General features: G+C 40.1%; 1 protein-coding gene across 10 annotated transcripts in view; it reads left to right on the top strand.

Annotated features, from left to right (window-relative positions):
- Window positions 1-24,583, top strand: part of PPFIBP1 (PPFIB scaffold protein 1) — a 171,799-nt gene that overhangs the window by 109,389 nt on the left and 37,827 nt on the right. For 3 of the 10 annotated variants that reach the window (XM_073317290.2, XM_073317257.2, XM_073317268.2), the window contains exons 4-11: window positions 5,325-5,411; window positions 7,455-7,568; window positions 8,456-8,587; window positions 17,678-17,770; window positions 18,332-18,424; window positions 20,502-20,616; window positions 22,512-22,544; window positions 24,058-24,119. In XM_073317290.2, coding sequence (XP_073173391.1) covers window positions 5,325-5,411; window positions 7,455-7,568; window positions 8,456-8,587; window positions 17,678-17,770; window positions 18,332-18,424; window positions 20,502-20,616; window positions 22,512-22,544; window positions 24,058-24,119 — 729 coding nt within the window. Of the gene's footprint in view, window positions 1-5,324; window positions 5,412-7,454; window positions 7,569-8,421; window positions 8,588-17,677; window positions 17,771-18,300; window positions 18,425-20,501; window positions 20,617-22,511; window positions 22,545-24,057; window positions 24,120-24,583 lie in introns of those variants that run through there. The other 7 variants (XM_073317349.2, XM_073317279.2, XM_073317318.2 and 4 more) reach the window with 5 other exon arrangements.

The raw sequence follows: 24,583 nt of genomic DNA, 5'->3' as shown, positions 1-24,583 counted from the left end.
CAAAATCTACTGGTGGCACAAAATGATTTGGGTTAGTCAGGATTAGAGAAGATCTGAGGAACTCGAGGGACCCAACAAAGCTAGATGAATGGGCATCATGGTGCAGATGTTTAGAGTTGACAAATGCTCGGTAATATGTGTTGGAAGGAATAATTTGAGCTATATACGTATTAATGGATTCTAAGTTAATGCAAACACTCAGGAAAGAGACATGAGTATGTCACTGGACAGCCCAGTGAAAAATCTCTGTTCAATGTGCAACAGTGTTGAAAACAGAAAACTAAATGTTAGGATGTACCCGTATAAAGAAAGGAATAAATATGTTATTATGGAATATAACACAATATAAAGCAAATATTTAGCTGGAATGCTGTGTTCAGTTCTGGTTATTTTATCTTTTAAAACAAAAACAAAAAAAAAAGAGGGGCAGGAATAGAGGGGTTCAGAGATGGACAACAAAAATATCACCCTTCATAGGCCATAAGTGAGGCTAATTTTTGAGGGAAATTCTATATTTGAGGGAAAAGAATGCTTTAAAATGGCACCTGTTCGAAATTGCTCAGTGCTTTGGCGTGTTAAAATAAGTTTTAGTTGGTAGAGGGCAGATTAAACAGCAAAAGGTACAGGATATCTTTTATCACATGACTGTCCCCTCCAGAAGTGTGTATAAAAAGAAATCTATGCATACTCATTTAAAATGTATTTTTGCAATTGTTGCTGTGGGTTGCTGCAGTCTGTGCTGAGTCTGTGATTTTAGTAACTAGTAATGTCTTGATCCTGCAAGATTCTAAGTAGTCTGGACCTGATCCTGCAAAGCATTTTAAGCTTGTGAGTCGTCTCAATTATTTCATTGGGACTGCTCACTTATTTATATCATTAAAGCCAATATGAGTAAGTCTGCATTCTCTCCTCCCACCAAAACATCTTTTTTTAACACAAAACCTCCAGAATCCGCATAGTAAACCCTAAGTTACTGGTAGAGGAAAGCTTTCTTTGAAAGGAAGAAAAGTTTGTATTTTCATTCTTCATGTGCTTTGGACTACATGAAGTAGTCCAGAAATGCCCAAATGGTAAATCCTGACTTCTGGCAAATGCAAACGCTTTTTGGTAAATTGTAAATACTGACCTAAATGTCTCACAAGTTTCTATGAAAACAAGTATTCTGAGCTTGCTTTCCTGTACTATTGTGTACTGTTGCTGTGCACTGTTAAATAGCTGTCATGACCTACGCAGAGGAGGCTGCTTTTCAGCAATGGGTGAAGTTATTACTAGTGTGTGCTTTGTTCCTTCTGTAGGCCAAGCACACTGCACACATCAGTGGGTCTTTGCATTCCAGCATTCCCTGCCTCTCATGAGTAGCTTCATGTACACCACTCTCCCATCCCCCTCTAATTCAGGGACTCCCTACTACTCCCTTTCTCCCCCCATCCTCTTTGGGGCCCCCCATTTGCCCTTCCTCTTCATACCAGGTCTCCCATTCTCCTCCCCCTCCCCAATCTGCCAGAGGCTCTGCATACATCCTGATTCCATCCCTTTCCCTCCACCCTTCTTCTGCCTTTCCTTTCTGCCTGGGAGACACGTCATTTAGGGTGTCATCATTTTAAACTCTGGAAGGGTGGGCGGAACTGAGGGGAGGATATTGTTATTCTGGAAGTTGTTAATGGCGGCCGTCAACCCATTCTTTGAGATATAGGCAACTGGAAAGATAGTTGAAGCTGGATTCACGGGACTCTGGGTGTCCCCCATTTCCCGCTTTCGGTTTTTCCAGTTTTCATGAAAATCATTAAGGTTCTGCCTAGAACATTCTCTGAAAGTGAGGAATTGGTCGGATGTGCTATCGAATGATAGAGAAGCGTCACTGAGTTGAGCATGAGACCTTGGTTTAATCCACTCTAGTCTACACTACAGACCTATATCAGTATAACTACGTTGCTCAGGGGTGTGATCTTTTCATCCCCCCCTCCCCCAAGTGACGTCATTATACTGACCTCATCCACCCCCACCCCTGTCTAGGCAGTGCTGTGTCAGCCGGAGAGCGCATCTCCCTTCGACGTAGCTATGGCCTCTCACGGAGGCTTAGAGCATCTTCATTAAAGCACTAAAGCTACGCACTGGTGCGGCCATGCTGATGCAGCGTTTAAGTTTCGACCTGCCCTCAGTCAACTCTCTGTTTTTACACAGGATTTACAAAAGGTTTCTGGGTTTGGTTGATTTGGCAGTTTTGTTAAAACCTGTCATTGCCAGTACAATAAAAGAAAATCTGCTTGTTGGGGAAGAGAGAATACAGGCTTACTCTGCCCTGAATGGGATTCCCATCTATTTACTGTAGGGGGGGGGGTTATGGCAACATTTTTAAATGTTTTTTTTTTTTTTTTTTTTTTAAGTTGTCAGCTCCAGGTATGGTCTGAAGCCTTTTTAAAATAATGATGTGGAGAAAATTTACTGTTGAGCACACACCAAGCCTGGGCCATCTGGGACAGAGAGGAAACTTTCTTCTCGAGCTTGGAAATGAAGTGTCCTAGCAAAATGCTATACTGACCAACAATGCTATCACACCTCATCAGTTTTCACCCATATTTGGAAGACTCTCGTGCTTTAGAATAAGCACCATAAAAAAGATATGGCTCTGTGTGTAGATTTCCGTTGGGGTCAGTCTGTATTGATTTTGCACAGAAAAGAAGCAGAATGAGCCAGTGGTTAGGGTGCTAGCCTAGCACTTGGGAGACTTAGGTTCAATTCCCTGCTACTGTGTGACATTGAGCAAGTCGTAACCTCACTGTGCTTGAGTTCTTCATCTATAACATGGGAATGATATTTCCCCACTTCATATGGGTGTTGTGAGGCTAACAGTGGTAATGGGGCTGCATAAGCACGTGAGATAGATAGAACCTGCAATGGAAGATGTTGATCAAATATTTTCACCATTTTGATTTCAGAAAACTAAACAGATACCAGTTATGTAACACTGATTTACAAAATAGCAGCAAAGGCTATGAACATTTGTTTTTCACATTATTCACACACCATGTAATTTAAAAGAAAGCCCTTCCCTTTAGCATCCAAGAAGAGTTTACTTGGGAAACTCTTGGACTTGTTTAACCTGTCTTTCTCAATTGTCTGTGAGGTAAATCCCGATTACTTCAGCTAAATTCCAGTGAACGCCAGAACAATTTTATGTAAACACAGACAATGGCTAAGCCTTGCCCTGGTGCTTAGAATCCAGCAGAGCCAGGATGAGCAGAGATACTGGCAGGTTATTCTGCATCAGGAATCCTTCGAGCACAGGAGTACACATGATGGACAGCTGCAGTGTACTCTGGGGCACGCTTCCTGCTCCTCTGAGAATGTTGACCCTGGTGCCAGGTATTGATTGCTTGAGTATATGACAAAAATTCTTGCCTTCCTGGGAAAGTGATACATTCTTCTTACCATGCAGTATCTCCCTGGTACACCAAGGTGCCTAGAAGCAACACACCCTCTGCCACAACACTCCAATGTAGCAAATGGCAGGATTTACCCCAATTTCTTGAGGACTTAACCTTTAACTGCTTAATATTTCTATAATTTTAAACTGAGCGGTCCTCCATTATATTTTGAATGTTGTACTGCAGTTTGCGAGAGTACAACAGGATGTCTGATTCTTGGAGCATGCATGGAGTTGCAGGGCTGTTCTGCTGACTCATGCAGGTAGTCATTAGACCCAGCTTGGGGAATTTCTTTTAGTATGTATTAAGAAGACAAAAAGAAGGAAAGAAACAAGACCTGATCCAAAGATTGTTGAAGTCAATGGGAGTCTTTCCATTGTCTTCATTGCCTTATATCAGGCTCCCATGCTTTCCCAAGTGATTTATATGAGGATAGGAAGACTATTTTAAAAATAACTTAATCATTGCTGATATTATAAAATGCTTTGAAATAATGAGCGTGAAAGATCTGTGTGAATTAAATCAGATTGTTCTCCAAGATAGTTTACGTTTTTCTGGTGGAATCATTATGAAAAAAAGGTCTTTCCGTTGATTCATTTTCCTGCTGTGTTTTCAGTTTCTGGGTTCCTGGGTAGCATCAACATAATTTTTTCTTCAAACTGAGGCAACTTCTTAAAGAAATGTATTCACAATACAAAGTTTTGCTTACACAGTAAAATATATCTGAGGTTGTGAAGGGATGCCCTATATTGTGTGGGTTTTTTTTAAATTACTCTGTATGTACTATCATGCAGCATGTTGCTCGTAAGTAATAACATTTGAAATAATTCATTTTGTTTCACCTCAGATGGGATATTTTGTGGTTGTGTTGTTTTTTCGCTTGGTGAGCTTCTTGAGGTACTCATCTCTTTGCCAGGATGTCTCAGAATGCTACTGTATCATGCAGATATTTCTAAAATGCTGAATGTGCAATAAGTGACTTTGGGCAATTGAGTCACAGAGGACCAATTTCTTCCTTCTCGTCTTTAAGTCCCCACATGCTCCTTGTGCTGAACATGTAGCCCTGTGTCTTTTCTTTATATTGTAACCCTTTTAGGCCGCAAAAATGTTAGGAATAAAATCTGTTTTTAAACTGCAAATTAACAACACTATACAGTGTAATTTTTATCCATAATAAATATTTGGATTGGTATCTAAAATCTGGTCTCTTTACAGGCTGCATAATGAATTTGAACCTTAAAGCTGAATAAATTTAGGTTCTGTCTATTGCTGCAGAATTAGAGCCAATGTTTTTTGCTGATTGCTACGTGCTTTAGCTTTAAGGAAATGCTTATTTACTTTTCATATGATAATTTACTGAGTCACTCAAGACCCATATGTAAATCTGTGGTAGAGCTCGTCCTTGACTCAAGGGATCACGGGTGATGATGATAGTTTGCTTGAGAAAAGTGACAGATGCTATTTTAAATAAATTGAAGAGATGCTAATTTTAAATGAATACATTCTCTTAAAAAGCTAACAGAAGCAGTGCTTTTAGTGGGGTTTTGTAGAGCACGGTCTTTTTATTTCCCTTTATTGCTTCCTCGTCTATTAATCAAAGTCTACATGCCGAAAGTAATGCTTAGTGGGCCAAAATCTCTGCTACTGTAACTTGCACTTGGTGGAGTTACAGCAGCAGAGAATTTGGGGCCAGATCCTCAGTTGGTGTAAATCAGCATGGCTCCATTGACCACAGGTTACACCAGGTGAGGATCTAGCCCATTTTTATATTTAAACCTCTTTCTTGAGGTATTGCATGTAGCTGGAGTTTCTAGGGCTCAGTTATTTTGGAGTTTTATTGATGAAAAATGCTAACAATATGATAGCATATAAACCACACTTTTTAAATTTCTTTTTCAGACTAATGGACATATATCTGGTAATGGAGATGTATATCAAGAAAGGTTAGGGCGTCTGGAAAATGACAAGGAATCTCTTGTTCTGCAAGTAAGTAATTTCCAAAGTTAGGTTTTTTCCTCTTCTGTGTATGGATTGTGCTTTAAATGACTGAATGAGAAGCTTTGAGTGCAACATTTGGACTGAGAGTTTATTTAATCTTGCTCGATGAGCTTGTTCACGAGGCCTCTACCTTCTCTGATTCTATCCCTCCTTCAGACGAACGTTTTCTTTGACACCTTAAAGAAATTATACAACTAAGAGATCTATGTATTTTTATTTGCTATTATTTTTTAATTCTTTATTCAGGAAAGGCTAGGTGGAGTAAGTTCATAATCTGACTGATGTTCTCCTGGTCCTTCTTGTTTTAACTTCTTCCTTTTGTTTTTGTTAACCTTTTTCATTGCATCGGGTCTGACAATTGTAAGAGCAGGCATCAGGTCACCTTACCTGTAATATGATGGAGCTAGTATCCTGGGCATTGTAAAGTAACTAATAATAGCTAAGTAGGATCAGGGCTGCTCAATAGCTGGATGGGCTAGGTAGTCCTACAAAATGACATTGGTGTGAAGATACCTTTGAATCTGATTTGATAGTAAAATAATGAAGTAGCATGGTCCTCAAAGGCATAGTGCTGGTAGACCTGCAGATTCCCAGACAAGACTCTAATGAGACCCCAACCAATTGTGGACATTTCTGAAAAATACTATGAGTTCTTAAAAGGAGGTATGAAGCCCTGTGATCCTGACTGAATTGCAGCTTTGGACAATTACTATCCGCCTACCAAAAATCCCACTGAAATTTCAGCAGGCCAGTGGATTTCTTTTTTCTCCTCCTCACCAAAAGGAAACGAAGGTCTCGTTTACACTAAAAAAATTAGTAGTGAAAAATCCACACCCCTGAGCAAAGTAGTTAAACTGACATAATCCCCAGTGTTCACCTATCCGTTGACCTAGCTACACCTCTGACGGGGAAGTTCATTACCTATGCCTCCCATCAGCATAGGCAGTGTCTACACTGAAATGCTACACTGGTGGATCTGCAGTGCTGCAGCTGTGCCGGAGTAGCATTTCAAGTGTAAACAAGTCCTCCGTAGCTATGGAAACAATGGGTAGGACTAAATGGTCAGTTTTCACAATGGAGAGAGGTAAGCAGCGGAGTCCCCAAGGATCTGTACTGGGACCTGTATTACACTATTCAACGTATTCATTAATGATCTGGAAAAGGGGGTAAACAGTGAAGTGGCAAAGTTTGCTGATGAAACAAGACAGAAAATTTCATATGCCACTCTATAAATCCCATGGTGCACTCATATCTTGAATACTGCGTGCAGTTCTGGTCGCCCCATCTCAAAAAGGATATAATGGAACTGGAAGAGGTTCAGGAAGGGCAAAAATGATGATCAAGGATCTGGAATGGCTTCCATATGAGGAGAGACTAAAAAGATTAGGGCTGTTCATCTTAGAAAAGAGATGATTAAGGGGAGATATGATAGAGGTCTATAAGATCATGAATGGTGTGAGGAAAAATGAATAAAGAAGTGTTATTTACCCTCTCACACAATACAAAAAACAAGGGTCACCTGATGAAATTAATAGGTAGCAGGTTTAATACAAACAAGAGGAAGTACTTTTCATGCAACACACAACCTGTGGAACTCATTGCCATAGGATTTTGTGATGGCCAAAGGTATAACTGGGTTCAAAAAAGGTAAGTTCATGGAGGATAGGTCCATGAATGTCTGTTAGTGAAGATGGACAGGGATGCAACCCCAGGCTTGGGATGAGCCTAAACCTCTGGCTACCAGGAGTGGAAGACAAGGGTGGATCCACTCCATTATTGCCCTGTTCTTTACACGCCCTGTGAAGCTCTGGTATGGGCCATTGTCAGAGACAGGATACTGGACCATGGTCTGATTCACTATGGCAAGTCTTATGTTCCTCCTCAGCACATACAGCATAACTATTGCAGAACGCCTCCTATGTGCTGTAATTGCAGAGGTTGCCTCTTATTATTTATTCCTTGTCCTGCAGGGTGATAGGTGCTATATAAATTCAAGGTAGTTATGGATTTTCATATTTCTGTACTCTACAGGTAAGTGTACTTACTGACCAGGTGGAAGCACAAGGAGAAAAGATTCGAGATTTAGAGTTCTGCCTAGAGGAGCACAGGGAGAAGCTGAATGCCACAGAAGAGATGCTGCAGCAGGTATTGCGAGGAAGCCAGAGCAATTTCATTTCTCTCACTGTCTGTGCTTAGTAGATTTGTGCGGTAGCACTGAATACTGTTTTGTCTGCTTCTGTCAGACTGGTGTATTTAGTACAAAATTTTGGAATTTATGGTGTCACATGAAGAAGTGATAACTTTCTTGTTTACAGTTCTATTTTATTTGTTAAAATCGTTCTCATTCTGAGTCATGTCAGCCCTATCCTGCAGAGTAAGGATCTATTCCTACTCTCATTGGAGTCCCTGCACTGACTTCTAAGGGAGTTGGATTGAGGCCCTAGGTAGGATGGGTGTTATTTCTTAACTCTAATTTATTGTAACTCTACTTGCTGCCCTTGGCAACTGTGACAACCAGCAGGTTTGTTGGGGCAGCTGTTCCTGGGTCTGACAGCGATCACCCCACTACCCATGATCCTCGATGCATCCAAGTTAACTGCATCCAACCCGCAGCCACCAATTGTTCAAGGATTATCTCTCTCAGTGGCTGCTGAGTTGTCAGGCCTAGAGCAAACTGACTTGCCCAGGACCTGGGGATGTCCATTATTCATGTCCTTTTCCTAACGGGGTGGAATTGGGCATTCCAGGGGAAAATCCCTCGTTAAACTAGAGTTAGAAGTTGAGTCCTGATTGAAGAGACAGGCAGCAGTCAACAGTCAAGATAGGCATTCAGTTAACCAGGTTAACGGTGGCTGGTATTCTTTGGCTTGATAGATTGGAGGAGGAGTCCTGCCTTTCTATCCAAGAGTCCTCTAGATGCAGGAAGGCCAGTTTCCTGCTCTCTATTTCTTGGGGCTGATCTTAATGTGGTGCTAAGCATGTAATTTTTCCTCCTCAGAAGAATAACTCTGTTCCTCTTCATCTTGAATCAGGAACTTCTGAGTAGAACATCTCTTGAAACTCAGAAATTAAACCTTATGACAGAAATTTCCAATTTGAAGCTAAAGCTAACCGCTGTAGAGAAGGACCGATTAGACTACGAAGACAGATACGGAGACACAGAGGTGAGTAAAACAGATGAACTGATCCTCAGAGCTTCATGTGGTTTCAAGTTACGTGAAACTTTCTCTCAGTTTAACAAAAATAACTTTCCAAATTCAAGTCATTCTGAGTCAGAAAGAAATGGGATTTGAGATGGACGGGCTCATGGTGGGAATGAACAGGTACCTTGCCTTGCTGTGCTCCAAACTAGGAGGTCACACTCAAGCATGCTCTTGTAATGAAAGACTTCTCACTGATGTTCAGTGAGAGCCAGACAGCATCTGACAGTTCTTTTAAATATCACTCATTTGACAAGTCAGAGTGTAAAATCCTGTCCCTATTGAAGTCAATGGGAGTTTTGCCATTGACTTCGGAGAAGCCAGCTTTTCACCCAGAGTCTGAAATGAGTGTCAGATATCTAAAATGCCAGCAGATATTCACTTAGGTCTGAATTCTGCCAGACTTTTACATGGGTGCACAGGGATGGGAGGCGAGGAGATGAATATATAGAGCCCTTCCCACAATGAACGGCTTGAATCAAGGGCAGGCAGAATTGCAACCCATGACTCACCTTCCTCTGGCTGCACATGGGCTAAGAAGTGGCAACTTAAAATTGAGTATGTTGCCTCTGTGTTCCGGAGAGCTGTTGGCCTTGTCTTCACTGCAAAATCTGTACCATTTTTTGAACACACAATGCCACCCAGAGCTCCCAGTAGCACTTCCCTTTAGGCTAACACAATCACGCCCATAATGAGCCCAACAAATGTGTGTTTTAATTTCTTTTTGGAAGATGGAGCTCTCTGTTGAGGTTCACCAGAGTTAAGCCATTTAGCATGCGGCTTGTTATGCACAGTACCTGCACTTTTTTTGTTTTAATTTTTAAACTGACTCTCTTACCGTGGCTTTCTGCTACAAGGCTCAAACTGGCCAGCCCAGTTCCATGTGGTAACAGCGAGGGTGAATTGAGCCACCACACAGTGGTGAGCTATACCATGCCAACAATCTTCCGGTGGCTGTGCAAGTTATTGCAGGCCATTTTAAGCTCTGATTTTATAAAAAGAAACTTTAAGTTTCTTACCCTTAACGTTGCAAAGGTAGGATTCCAAACGTGAATGAATCTGTGGAAAGAAAGAAACAGTAATGTAATTCTGGGAGGAATGACAAGCCCCATTAACTTCAATAGTGCACTCATTCTGAAGGCTGATGATGATAATGTAAATATCAACGTTCATCATTTTAGCAAAGACATCTAGCTACTGTGGAGCTACGAGCAGAGCTTGCTTAGAGTTCTGTTGCCTTTTCCTTGCAGCCTGATCCCAGTTTTATATGAACGATTGCTATTGCCTAAAAGCAGTGAACTTAACCAGTTCAGACAAGTGCCATACATCCCAGTGCTGCAGAAATAAAATCTCCATCTGGCACAGGCAGATTGAATTCTTCTTAGTATTGGTAGTGCTGTGATGGGTCAGTCCCATTATAATCGACTGGTTCTTAGAACTCCCCCAACTTGTAATGTTCTTTACTCAGCCCCGTGACACGCAGTAAAATGTGAAATTCTTTCCTAAGACAAAAAAACCATAAAAGATACAATGTGATCTGATCCTTACAAACTAAAGACCTCGCTGAGCAGTAAACACATCGGTACGAATGGCGAGCGCTTTTTTTTTGGGAGGCAACATTTGACCCAAATGATCACAGTAAATGCGTATTGCTGAAACTGAATTCTGCTCTGACTCTGCTTGGAAGCATCGCTTGGTTTCTTCAATAAGTTTTCCGAAACAGGTAACAGAAGTGGTTGACCCTTCAGTGCTTTTGCTTTACTCTTTTTCTTTTTTTTTGGGGGGGGGGGGGTCTTCTGATTACAATTTTTTCCAGTCTTTCCTGTCATCCCCTTCTTTCATTTCCCTCTGCACTGCAGTCACTCCATAATGTTATAGCAATACTCAGACAACAGATGGAGAAAGTGGAGGTGGAACTAGCACTGTTCCAGGAAAAGAGGTTACAGTATGGGGATCAAGAGGTGACTTTTCCACACCATGCATTGCAGCTGTAGACTCTGTGCAAAAGGCTTACTTGCATGGCAGCTATTAATACCAATATTTCTCTTAAATGCCTCCGAATATACCTAATCGTGGTCTTTTATGGGAATAAAAAGAAGATGCTGTAATAAAATAACATTCAACTTAAATTGCATTTAAATGCAATTATTAATGATGATGATTAAGAATAATGTAGTTTTATTTGCAGGACATCCATGCCAGAACTAATAAATTATTACTAAAATGTGTCTTGCTTTTTTTAAGAAAAAGGTAACATAGAGCTGCTTGCTTTATTACAGAACTTATTAGTTCTATGAGCTAGCTAGCCCTTCATGGCAGTAAAGAGTTGGTGACCACTCTACATATCTGTGTTTTATAGTTTTGGGGAGTAGAATTTTAAAAAGCGCTCATTGTTGACCTAACTCTATCCCCACTGAAGTCAGTAGTCAGTTGATTTCAATGAGGCCAATGCTGAGTGCTTTGAAAATCCCACCCTTGTGCCATTCACAGGCACAAAACCAAACAGAGAAACTTCATATCCAGAAGAAAGCACAATCAGCAAAAATGTCCTGAGCCCTCCAAAGAAGATAGTTGATTACTCCAAAGTACAGAACAGACTTTATTACTGATTGAGTTAAATAATTTACTCCTACACAGCCATCCCATTTTTGCTTAAATCTACTACTAGTGCTTCCCTTTCAACTGGAAGTTAGTTTACCCTATTCACTGCTTCTCTTTAAATGAATACTTCCTTTTATTCTTTTTGCATAATTTCCTTCATCAATTAAATCTTTGTCTCCTAGAGTGGCTCTGTCCAGTATTCTCAAATACAGTAGCTTTTCAAGGTTTATGATGTAATTAATTTCAGTAACTCAATCAGTACTGATCTATTTTCTTCTATATTAAATAATCCCAATTGTGTCAATCTGTTCTCTGGTAAAACCTCTCCATCTATTTCTGTCTGTATCATCTTTTTGTGCTGTGCTCTATCCAGCTTGACTGTATCTTTCTTGAAGATGGCCAAAGCTGAACATTTTGGTCCAAATGTGGTGGTATGGATAACTAGGTAAACATACCTCGCAGTACTTGAAGCCTTCCAAATGGGAGGAAATTTTATTTAGGGAGGGATGTTCAGTCAGCCAGACATGACCCTCTACAGAGCCACAACTTGAAGTTAAAACTATCCTCCCTTCAAGGTTCAAACACCACACTCCTGTGTGGGGTGATTCTATGACATAGGTGCTGGAACGAGGGGTGCTGCTACACCCCCTAGCTTGAAGTGGTTTCCATTATATACAAGATTTATATTTTGGTTGAATGGCTCTCAGCACCCCCACTCTACAAATTGTTCCAGCACTCCTGATCTCTGAGTGGTGCAATGTCTCCTATGGTTGAAGGTCGCATCCCCCAATGCCAGTAGGGGGAAATGAGCCCCACAGCCTAAAAATGTCCTGAATGTGCCCCAGCAGCTACCCATTCCCATTACTCATGCTAGGAGCATGATTAATATGAGCAGGAAACGGAATGGGGGTGCTGTGGGAAGACAAGAGGCTACATGCCGAACAACCCTGATCCCCAACATCTGAGCTTGTCATGGAAAGTCCTCCGTAGAAGGAAAAGCTGTGGAGTATGAACTGCATAGGTTTTGGGGGGAGCCAAAGATTGGAGCATAAGAGCTGCACTTTGTGACTTCTGTCTTTTGGACATGTATGTACACCTAGCCCAAGCTATCATTTTAACCCTTTTGTGTGTGTGTTTTCAGAGGAGAGGTTAAATACACGTTGAGCAGGTTCTCCAGAAAACTGTCTCATATTGGTGTTTCACTTTTCACTCTAGGCTTGATCCAGAGCCCACTGAAGTTAATCGAACTCTTGTTGATCTCACTGGGCGTTTGATCGGGGACTAATGACGATATTGTGGTTTTCCATCACCATATCTGAAGACCCAGGGGAATTTGGTGCAGATGTGGCAAGCACTAGCACCAGTTCCCAGAAGTAATCTGACCGTGGACTGTTACACTGATTTGTTTTAGAGTAGCACTTACAGGCCTCCATCAGCATCGAGGCATCCATGCACTGAAAAGTTTATAATCTAAATCAATAACATAGACAAAGGGTGGAAAAAAGGACAACACAAGCAGTTGATGAGGGAACTGAAGCACGAAAAGATGGACTGGGATTTTCAAAGGAGCCTGAGGAAGTTAGGTACTATTGAAAATCCAAGTCTTGCCCAAGGTCAGACAGGAATTTAGTGGCGGAGCTGCAGATTGAATCTATATCATCTGAGCACTCGTCCAGTGCCTAACCACATGACCAACGTTCCTTCCTACTAAAGGAGGCCAGGCTAACTGCAGTTCACTGTGTGTTACAGAAGAGGGGGAGCAGAGCTACGGAGTGCAAAGAGCAGGATTGTGGCTTCCCACTGTGTAGATGCATAACAGGGCGGCGGAGGCTGCTTATTCCCCCTCTTTCTCCTTGGCCCATCTGTGCAGGGATGTAGTCTGGCCCATGTGTGCTGATGCAAAGGTTTTATATAAACCTACTTCTCTGCCTTGGAAAACTGACAAAGGAATGTAATTTATAGTATAATCTCATATATAACATACTTTGGCAGGAAATGAATTGTTAAATTTTCTTCTGCAAAACACATGGGTGATATTTCAAAAACAGAAATGTGGTCATAGATGTTCTTTAATTCGTTTTGTCGCTTTGCAATAGTTGTATAATATTTTTAATGATGATGATTATGAATTAGACAGCACCCAAATGTGTAGGAAGAAGTTGATTAGAATAAATAACAAGGCATGGTTCCTGCCCTGAAGAGTTTACAATCTAATATTAGACATGACACAAAAAGACAGTAACTATCAATAGGGGATGGGCTGAGAAAATGCTTGGCTTACAGCAATAATATTACCCTTAGAGGTTGTGTGCACATCTTAACAGTTCTCTTAGTTCTCTTTTTTTTTTTTTTTCTTCCATTAAATTAACCGGAAGGAAGAAATTTTTAAAGGGATTTTGAATAAGGATTTGATTTTCTTTTTCTGGTATTTTCAATGTTAAACAGTTCGTGATAAAGTTATAAGTAATAACTTTATCAGTTACAGACATACACTAGATTATTTGCCAGTTGTTTTGAAGTCAAACATATAGCAACAAAAAAAAAATCCAAATCTATTTCGATAAAAGTAATACACAAATCTAAGGCCAGAGACGCAGGGATTTGATTAAAAACTTCAACATTTTTCATGAGCAAGGTACAGTTCAGTGTATTTAATTGTGTATGTTTATAAGAAGACTGACATGCTCTATCAGGTCCCACTTCATCCCTAAGTTGATGACGGGTAAGGAAGTGCCAGGTGGAGCCAAGTTATAAAGTTGTACGCTAACATAGGGATCATTAACAGACTCTTAATGATCTCTCTTTTAATTAACTTTCTAGTTCCGGTAGCTTAACTTGGAAGGGGTGTAGCTATATACCCTGACCTTCAAGTCAACTGTAAATTTTTGAAGTAGATGGAGAAGAGCTGTTTTATGTGGCAAATTTTTTCCGTTCCTTGTTTAACCACAAAAACATAGTTCCTTCCCCTCCTCTTCCCACCAGTTCAGAATTGCAGCTTCTTCAGTTCTGTTTGTGGTTCACTGTTGATATTTGCAATTTTAAATGGTCTGAGCTTTCTTAATTGACCCAGTATTGTTGTCAAGGGCATTAATTTGTGTCTCTGTAAGGAGATATTCCCCTGCGTTACACCAAATCTGTTTCGCAGAGTGCATACTCCAAAGACACAGGCATCAACTGGTTCAAAGTGGCTGGGAGGGCCACAGCTGTATTAAACTATGCCCCAATTGCTAATTAAAACTAGAGGGCAAGAAGTGGTGAAAGTCGATAGGATGGTCTGCCTGTGACGTGCTGCCAGACCAGATGCCTGGTCTGCCTGTGACGTGCTGCTTCTGGTTCCTGTTACTGCATCTCAGTTCAGGGGAGCAACCCAGTCCCTCAGAAATCACGGTAATACACCATTCCCAACAATGACCTGCTGCCTGATACTGGGCTAGATGTGCCACTAAGCTTCCCAAAGAGCATGGGTGCTTCTGTAAGACTCATCAGTCCTGGATAATAAACCTGATTCCCATTTGGCAGGAGGATGGTTTATTCTACCATCTTACAAATGAAGCAAGGTTAAAGGCTAGAGCTCCCAGAACCTAGTGAATGACACAGTTAGGGTCCCCATTTAACCCTTACTGCCAGAAGTACCGATTGACCAACAGAAATAGCTTAAATTAAGTTGCAATCATGGTTCAGGATAATAAATCTTACAGAAAAAGGGTAGGGTGGGGTTGGGGAGTTTATTCAACTTTTATCTGCCTCCTGCTTCTTGTCTGATCTTCATTAAGAAATAAAAATATTGCTACGTGGTCTTCAGATTCACTGAGTAGTTAGCATAGTATAACCAGTGAACTAGCTAAAAGGCAAGTAGGTGGAGAACATCTGGAACAGGGGTTGGAAGGCAAGTCATTCCAGCTACCCATAAATATCCTAAGAAGGGTGCCTGTCATTGACTGGCGTGGATGAAAATAGACTGCAGCACCTTATATAGAAACTGGTAAAACAGAGCACCATGCTGTTGTCTGGGGCTTGAAAGTTGTTAAACTAGGAGGTTTTAGTCATTTTTCTATCTTCTTGTGCCTGTTTTCCAGGACTCATAAAAAAGCTAATGTATTTTTCTTGAGTGTTTTTCAGGTGAAACAGCATTACAGTTGCTACAGTGCATTTTAAGAATGCACTTTTAGCCAAAATATAATACTGGTCTGGAGATCAGGATTAACTAACAAAATTAGACATGATGAATAAAAAGCTAGCCAGAGGCTTCTTTCAGACCTTAGCACTCAGGGAAATGTTTTCCCCTGCCAAACAGCAAGTTCAATATACCTTTTGTTATTTTCCAGCAGGCCATGCCTTGTTTACTTTCATGGGAGAGACATTCTGCCCAGTGGTGAATGTTCTGTGCTAAAGAGGCTGAGGAGTCCAAAGACACATGCTGCTCATTTCTGCTTGGTTTAGCTACCTGAGGATGTTTATGTAATCTAGTGCAGTTCCTTCCCCTGTGCTCTGCAAATACAGATACAAAGGATGCCCAATTCATTGTACTTACCACGCGTGAGTCCTCAAAAGGTTTCACAGCTCAGTTTGGAAGTTTATCTGAGAGGATAGTCTGGTGGTGAAGGACTGGACACTTGGGTTCAATTCCTGGCTCTGTGACGGGCTTCCTAGTTGACCTTGGGCAAATCACTTAATCTGTCTCTGCCTCTGTAAAGTGGGGATGTTGTTAATCATCGGTAAAGCTAAGATTTTGTCAAAGATATTTTTAGTTAAAGTCACGGACAGATCTTGGGCAATAAAATAAAAATTCATGGAAGCCCATGACCTGGCCGTGAAAATATCCATGACAAAATGGGGAGCCACTGGGCAGATGTGGGGGCGGGAGCTCTGGGGCCCCCCACCACCTGTGAGGGCTTGGAGATCCAGGATTCCCCTCTGCCTGTGGCTGGGTTCCCGGCAGCCCAAGGTGGAGGGGAGCTGTGGGGGGCTCAGCCAGAGGGTCCCCCTGCTGCCTTCGGTTTCTGCGACCTCCGTGACCAAATTGTAGCCTTAATCATCAGCATACTTTCTTGAATCTTGATTGAAACACTGTCAAACTTGGGTTTAGTCTCACCTCTTTATTAAAAGAGTTCTACAGCTGGTATTCCGCTGCTCCGAATGTTCTGCCTCTTCCCCCGCCGCTCCCCCAAGAATGTTGAAACCTGCTTGTCCCTAGCTGCATCACTTCGGGTGAAGTGTAGCTGCTTCGGAAAGCTCAGGAAGGGCATGGCAGTCTTTGCAGAAGTCCAATCCCAATCCATTAGGGTTAGGATTGTGAGCCTGGCTCTGAAGCAAAAGGGGAGTCAGTGGAGTTCACAAAGCACACACTTGACAGCGTTCACGGCAGCTTTTGTTACTTACGAGGCATGTGGATTTCAGCCTTTTGGTGGCAGTTGCATTCACCCCCTCGTGGCGTATGTTGCAATGCCGTCTAACTTAACGTGACCAAAAATATGGACCGCTGTTAATAATATCCCATTCGTTTCAGTGACAATATAGGTCACAAAAATTGATAATAGGATGTCATCTGCTGGGACTACATGCACAAATAAGGTGAGCATAATTTGGGTTCACATTGTGTTATCTTTTCTCAATGCTCTCCAATAACAGGTCTATTTCATCTGGTTGTATAGCCTCAGTTAAATGTAACTTGCTTATATAGACCCTTTATGAAGCCAGCATTTGATTTTGTATAACTGGAGGGGTTTTATTCTGGGTGACTACTATTTTACCATTTGTATTTTATAGAGAGGACCAGAAACAAGACCTAATTTAATAGGAATATTGAAGAGTTACTGGGACAGAGTCTCCATTTCCTTGTCATTCACACCTGTGCAAAATGGGTGTCAAATGCTACCAAATCAAGCCAGTAGCATTTTCCATGCACCTTCTAGTCACAGGTATAAATGACTACACAAGGTGCAGGATGGTGGAGGATCAGGCTGCTATTTTACTTAAAAGTTGATAAATCATCTGATTGTTGCCTGCATGCATTAATTTGGTGCTTTGAGGAGGAAACCTGGAAATCCATGGGTCTGATTCTCAGTTGCATGAAGGTCTCTTTATGCTGCTCTGGAAATATAAAGGTGCTTTGAAGGGGCGGCGGTGGGGGGGGATGGGACGCTGTGTACATAGGGAGCACACCCGCCACTGAAAGCTACCTTTTCCTCCCCTGCTTCCCTCCTTCATTCCTGTATTGAATGTAGGAACTTGGAATTGGAGTCCATGGATGGTCCACCAAGCTCTGAGTTGCTTGAATATTTGTCCTGACCTAATTTTGAACTTTGAAGTGTCTGTATGCACAATGTGTGTGGGTTGTTTTGTTTTGTTTTTGGTATTGCTTTGTCTTTACTTTCTCACTGATGTATGGTTGTTTATCTGGTTTGTTTTGTTTGTTGAATTTCTCTTTTTTTTTTTTTCTTTCCTTTCACTCAGGGTTTGATGCAGGAAATCAATGAATTACGGTTAAGAGTGGGAGAGATGGATAATGAAAGACTTCAGTACGAGAAGAAGCTTAAATCCACCAAAGTAAGTTACACTGAGGGAAAGAGGGGAAAGATGGGCGTAAGCTACAAATTTTGGAACTCTATCTGGTTTTCAAACATCCTGAAGTCTTGGGAATTTGCAGATCGAGGGCTTTTGTGATGCTCATTTTAAAAAAACAGACGAGGCATTTGCAAATTTCGTATCAGGTTCTGATTTCAAACCTCAACACAGAAGTTCAGGAGAGTTCAGATCAGGGCCACAGGTTTAGCCCCATTTCTGAGAGGCACCATTGCTTTAGTTACAAAGATTGCTGCTTGCAGCTAGTTATTTAAATTCTGTTTAGATATTTGTATGCTTGTGGATCAGGGAACATCATTAGTAATGAGAAAGGCGTGGACCATGGGTGGGATGAAAACTGAGCATTATTTTCTTTTAAATGTGCTATAAATTATCCATGTTTACCCTGAAGAGAAAGCAGTAACCTGAGCAATTCTAGCATGCCATTTCTCTAAGTATCTAACTCTGTTGTGAATTCTGTTATCTATCTAGCCTTGTTTCTTTTCTATCATTAGTTTTCTCTCACTCCTCTATCTCTGTCACCAGTCTTTAATGGCCAAACTTTCTAGCATGAAAATCAAAGTGGGTCAGATGCAGTATGAAAAGCAGCGGATGGAGCAAAAATGCCAGATATTAAAGGTGTAGTAGATTGTGGGTAATATTGGGCCTGTTTTGAATCCTTTCTGCACCACTGCTTTGTGGTCTGTGTTTGCATCTTGCTGTCATGCTGTCTGTGTTTTTTATTGATTACTTTCTGTTGACATGCAGTGTGCTCTTCCCACTAGAAACTAAACTTTGTGAAATGAGATGTTCCTAACAAATTGTTTTTAGGGCATAAATAGGACTTTACAGGGATTTCAGTGGTTCACAGGCCTTGGGTGGTTTACCCACAACTTTATTTTAAATTTAAAGTATCCCCATTCAAAGGGGTAATTTTCACTCCTACAGCTTGCATTCATTATTCAGAAAAAGCTCTTACTGAGCTGCTTATAGAAGTAGACTCACACACTAATTTCACGTGAATTTCTTGCCAAAGGCTTGTTAATGTATTTTTAAACAAGAAAATAATTGTTGTAATATATCAACTTCCTCAAATATTATGAGCATAATAAATTAACAGACCATATGTTGAGTTAATTGGGGAAAGTACCCTGCATCAGAAACTGAATGCAACTCCAATTTAAATCTCAATTATTGTACTAAAAACTCTTAAAGATTCTATGATAGGGACACATTTGTGGAAGAATGTAGGGCCCAAACCTGCGTGTCCTGTAAAACTAAACCTCCCACTCTGAAACCAGTACCAGTTTGGAGTGTCTGGGGAATGCAAAATCAAGCCGTTTTTTCTGGAAACATTGGAATCACTAGTGAAGCTCAGAAAGGTATTTCAATCCAAATGTTACATTTTAGCATATCCGTTTCAGGATTTAATAGAAATGTTAGACATTGCAAAGGCAATTTTGAGTTTTGCTTTTAAAAAGAAAGTTGAGCAAATGCCATTTTATAATTATCAAATATGCTTCCGCAAAGGGTAAAATCCTATTCCAGCTATTCCCATAAGAAATCCCAGTGAGGCCAAAGGGACATGTTGTTCAGATGAGCAGAATTTGGCCCAAAGTTTGGAAACAAAATTTAATGCTGGGTCAGTGTGTATGGGGGTAGATACAGTTCAGAAGCATTTATCTGACCCCAAGAACCATCTGAGCTTTGAGTGTTCCAGTGAAATGGGACCCATATCCAAGCCACCCTCTTTGATTTTGGTTTACAAAACCGAATCACGGCTGAGGTGTTGCAATAGCAAACCCTGCTAAAGTGTAAGTTATAGGTGAACTAATCTGTGTAGGTGCAGTGACCCGATCCTATGTTGTCTGAATGGAAAGTGAGCATAGATGTCCATGATGTTCATGAGGTTTGGTTGGTTTCCTTATTTAGACCCTCACTGCTAAAACTGCCTGTGACTTATTTTCTTTCTTTTTGTCTGAATTGCTTTTCAGAGTGTTTGGCTTTTTTTTTAATATTATGACTGATTTTCTTTCATAGTCAGTTGTGTGTATTGATAAAACTGTTAATGGCCTGTTTTGAGACAACGCTGTATTTAAAGAGAAAAAAACACCTATTAGCCTTCAAACACATGCAGTAAGCGCATACACCCCATGTGTTCGGATACTACATGATAAAATACTAGGCCGAAAATATAGCACGATTCAATTATTATGCAACTCTATTTCACTTTCAGCACTTCGAACATACAACGTGCTGTGAAATTGCCGTGAAGCATATAGCCTCATCCCCTTCAATTTTACTATTTGTGCATGCTAAAAAGAAATGCCCCTTTTTCCCCGATGCTACTTTTAATTCAGACCAAAAAAAAATCATACATTTTAAATTGGTGATGGTACTTGCATGGAAAATTTGGTCTGAATCCAAACTATTTCCAAGTTTGGGGCTGTTTTGACCCAGGGGAAGGGTCTGTCCTGTTAGAGATAGCAGCTTTACTGCAAAAGTTGAGATTCAAAGTTTTGGGGACAGATTCTCAGCTGACGTAATTATTTCAGTGGGCCCATAACAGTTTGCACCAGATTAGGCTCTTCTCCCTGGGCTTCTTAGGTGTGAAATTTTGACTGGGAACCATCTCTAACTTAAATAGTAAAAAATATTTTAAAATTCTACTTAAACCTTGTTCTTCTCATGGATAAATGATTATGGATCTATACAGGATGAACTGGCATCTTTGAAAGAGAAATTGGAACAGAAGGAAGCAGAAGTAAGAAAGTTACAAGAAAAATTGGTTTGCAAGATGAAAGGAGAAGGAGTGGAAATAACTGACAGAGGTAAGAACAAAAGAGGCTCTCGGTTAAGTGGAGGTTTCTAGAGGTGTCTTTTGCACAGTTGTAGTTATGCCTTACTTGTTTTAAATAATTGTTTCTGTCAATTGTTATAAGGGAATCATCGTTATAAACCTCAGTTTCCTTACACATTTTGCCAGCATGTTTATTCCTTTTAACATATTCGGCGAGTATTCACAAAGCAATCCTAAAACCTACAATGATAGGTTGTTGATTTGCTTTAAAATAAGGTGACCAAGTGTTTACAACTCTGAGGCCCTGTCTACAATAGAAAGGGTTTGCTGGGAATACCTCCCAACCCCATGTAGATGAAGCTTGTAACTGCAAAAGTATAGTTTACTGCTCTAATGGAGTAAGTTATACTGGCAAAAGGACTTTTTTGGGGGCGGGGTATAACTCCATCTATGTTGGGACTTGGCATAGCTAAGTCGTTTAGGGGTAAAGGAAGAAAATCACTCGCCTGACCAATTTAGCAGTGCTGATAGGGTTGCCAACTTTGACTGAAGCTATCCCAGATTTTTTTTCCCCAACATGACATAATATCATTTTCTTAAAATGTCCTATTAAAATCTCCTGGATTGCTTTCAGTAGTCACCCGGAGATCGAGATCGATTCCGGGAGACTCCAGGCCAGTCCTGGAGGGTTGGCCATCCTGAGTGCTGACAAAAATTTTAATTGTAGAGCAGGCCTAATTAGGTGAAATTCAGGACATGAGCACAAGGCCTACCTACGCTACTTGGAAGTCCCACTTAAACCCTATCAGAGTCCTACTTAAACCTGAATTTTCATGGAGAATTGTCATTGTGGTCAACATTTTCCAGTTTCTTAGTGAAAAACTGGAAACCCAAACCTTTTAAAGAAAATTTTTAAAAATCGGTTATGGGGGTTTTCTCAGAAGATTATGGGGATTTTTAAAAGTTTTTTTTTTTGTCTTCAAAATTTGCCACAAAAAATAATTGGCATTTTCTGACCAGCTCTTACTTTACTTCTCAGTAACATACACTTGCTATAGTCAGTCTTAAGATTTCTGAGATTCCATTATTTTTGTAAAATATGCTTCATTACGTTTGCTAGACTAGTGTGAAGTATTATTGTACTATGAATAAATAAAACTAACTGGAATTCAGTTGCCAAAATGTATGTATAAAAGACATTGTGTGCATTATCTTGCAATTTTTGTTCACATACTGATTTTCCAATGTTTGTTTTTATTACATTTATTACTCATATTGAGCTTTTTCCTGGGAGGTGCCAAGCATCCTCAACCTTCGCTGCTCCTTTTGATTCATTGTACTGAGCCATAATTTGCAGAGTTCAGTTGCACACAGGGGTCTCCCAGTCATTACTGTGAATGAACCAAGGTTCTGTTGTGTTTGGAAAACGTTAAAGAATGCGTTTTCTTGCAATGAATGCAATTGAAATATTTGCAGATTATCTGCCATGTTTGCAGATTTATGCTTACCTGAGTAATTGTATTCTGTTCTCTACTATTAGTTGTTAGTACAAGTGTAATATATTTCATATCTAGTGTTACGGTAAGAACAGTCTGTTGGGATAAATACTATATGAGACAATGTATGTGAAAACATGCAGGCGGGAAAAAGTGCTGAGGCCTTGTATAAAGTCCAGTTGTATAGACTCTCATGTCAGAGCCCTTACAAAGTAATCCTGTTTGGCTTTAGCAGGTGAGTAGGGAGTACTTGTGTGCAAGGTTGTAGGATTGGGCCCTTAAATTATAAATGTTGTTTGTTTTACTCTTGTTGTCAGAGGGTAAGGAATGATTCACTGCTGACTCCAACAGTAACAGTGTGTAATGTTAAATGGTATTTAATGTCATAACCTGTGTGCTAATTTCAAATCCACTGGGTTTTCCTGCACAGATGAAAATTGTAAAAAGAAGCTCAAAGACAAAAGTAAGGTTTCCTAGTATCTTTCCACGAGCATTTATACTTCAGAAGTTCTGTCCAATATAGCCTTCTGCATGTGTTTTTAAAACTGCTTTAACAGAAGCTGTTAGATTGCCTCATCTATAACCCTCAGTTACATTATTAGAAATGAAGATTTCAATGGCTATGACTTTTAATATGAATCTTTTTATTGAAAATCTAGTAAACAAAATCTTTGGCTTCCTGAAGCAGCCTAAGAGAGGGAGCCTGCTATACTTGTTCATTTCTAGGTGCTTTACACACCTGTTAGATATGACTCACTGTAGAAAGGCTTGTAAGAAATTAAATTGATCCTGCTAAGAAGTACTTTTACAGATGGTTAAATAAATAGATTTTTCTACATAAAAGGCACATATAAATAAAACATATCCCTCTATATTAAGTGCATTCACAATACGGTAGGCCAAATTCTCTGCTGGCATAATTCGACTGAAGTCAGTGGAGTTGCACCAGCAGAGAATTTGTATATCTAACTTTAAACAGCTTTATGTATCCAGTGAGCCAATCATGCACAGGATGATACATTTTATACATCTTTCTTTGGTCGTCCGTTTTGTGGAGGAAGAACTTTCTTCACCCCTTCAGCAGTAATCCTCGGTTATATTTGTTGGTGTGCGATAATCCGTAGCAGATTAAAACACTAATCTGTGATGTTACAAAGCAGAATTTTTGCTTCTTCATCCTTTTGATCACTCTTCCATATTTGTAACTTATTTAATTTTAAAGCTGCATTTGCTCATTCAAAATAGGTAGATTTCTAATAGAAATAAAGAAAATCCAGACCTCTTAAAAAAATTCCCCTCTTTTTACATATTTACATTATGGCGTTTACATATTTTGTAAGTGAGGATTATAGATGAAGCACAGTTTGTACTCATCTCTGTTTTAAGGATCCTTTTCTACATCTAAACTACAACACACATTCTAGCATGACTGCTCATCACAGTGAATACATATACCATTCCATCATGCTGTTCTCATCCATTCTGGGCTATGACTAAGCCTCATGACATAATGCTTTTCTCACCATGTCCCACAATCCACTGCTTCATTCCATTGCTTTGTATAGCTGGGTTGATAAAATGCCCTATGGAATGTTTGGCTGTTATCATAATGAAGGACTGTTTTATTGCACTCCTGTTGTAATGTTTTTATTTTGGAGCTCTTCATTATAATTATTCTGTTATTTAAAGGATTGAAATAACACAGGAAAGGCATCACTGATTGATTTAGCAGTTTCCTTAGTATTGTTTAGGATATGTATATTTGCTAAATTCAGTCATTCAGTTATTGGAAACTCCTTCCATAGAGAGAATGTTGTGAATCTTGCTTTCCATTTCAGATGGAAATTATTGTAGTAGTTTGCATTTTGTTTGTTTATTTCTTGTAAACATAGCTTCAGAAATGGTCAGGATGGTTTTTTTCTTCCATTTACTTTCTCATTTAATCTGACTTGTGCAATTGTGTTCTATACTTTTAGATATAGAGGTACAGAAAATGAAGAAGGCTGTTGAGTCTCTAATGGCGGCAAATGAAGAAAAGGTAGCGAAACAGCCATTAGTTCAGCATTTGTTCCTTGTGTGAAGTTATACCTCTAGTACGATCAGCACATGGGCAGCCTGTAAATTGTTACAGTTCATTTTGAAGATTAATTAGTCAGGGTCCAATTCTGTTCTCACATAAGTCAATAGGTATATTGCAATTGCTTCTGACCGCACCACAAATAGGCATTTATAAGTTGTATCCTGTAAATCTTGTCCATGCAAGTAATCCTTACTCACACAAGTAGTGCCATTGAATTCAGTGGGACTACTCGCATGAGTAAAGGTTTGCGGCTCAAGACCTATCTTGTAAAGTGCTTTGAAAATGTAAAGCTCTACGTAACACTTCTATGAATTATTAATGGGCCAAATATGAAAAAGAGCTTTCTATAAAGTGTATTTAGATCCTGAGTTTTGGTTATGTCCTTTGTACAGAAACCAGTTTTCACCAAATATAAATCCCGG

This window comes from Lepidochelys kempii, chromosome 1 (genome assembly GCF_965140285.1).
Source record: "Lepidochelys kempii isolate rLepKem1 chromosome 1, rLepKem1.hap1, whole genome shotgun sequence".
NCBI lineage: Eukaryota > Metazoa > Chordata > Testudines > Cheloniidae > Lepidochelys > Lepidochelys kempii.
The sequence above is the reverse complement of the archived record's forward strand: the minus strand, read 5'-3'. Positions and strand labels throughout refer to the sequence as shown.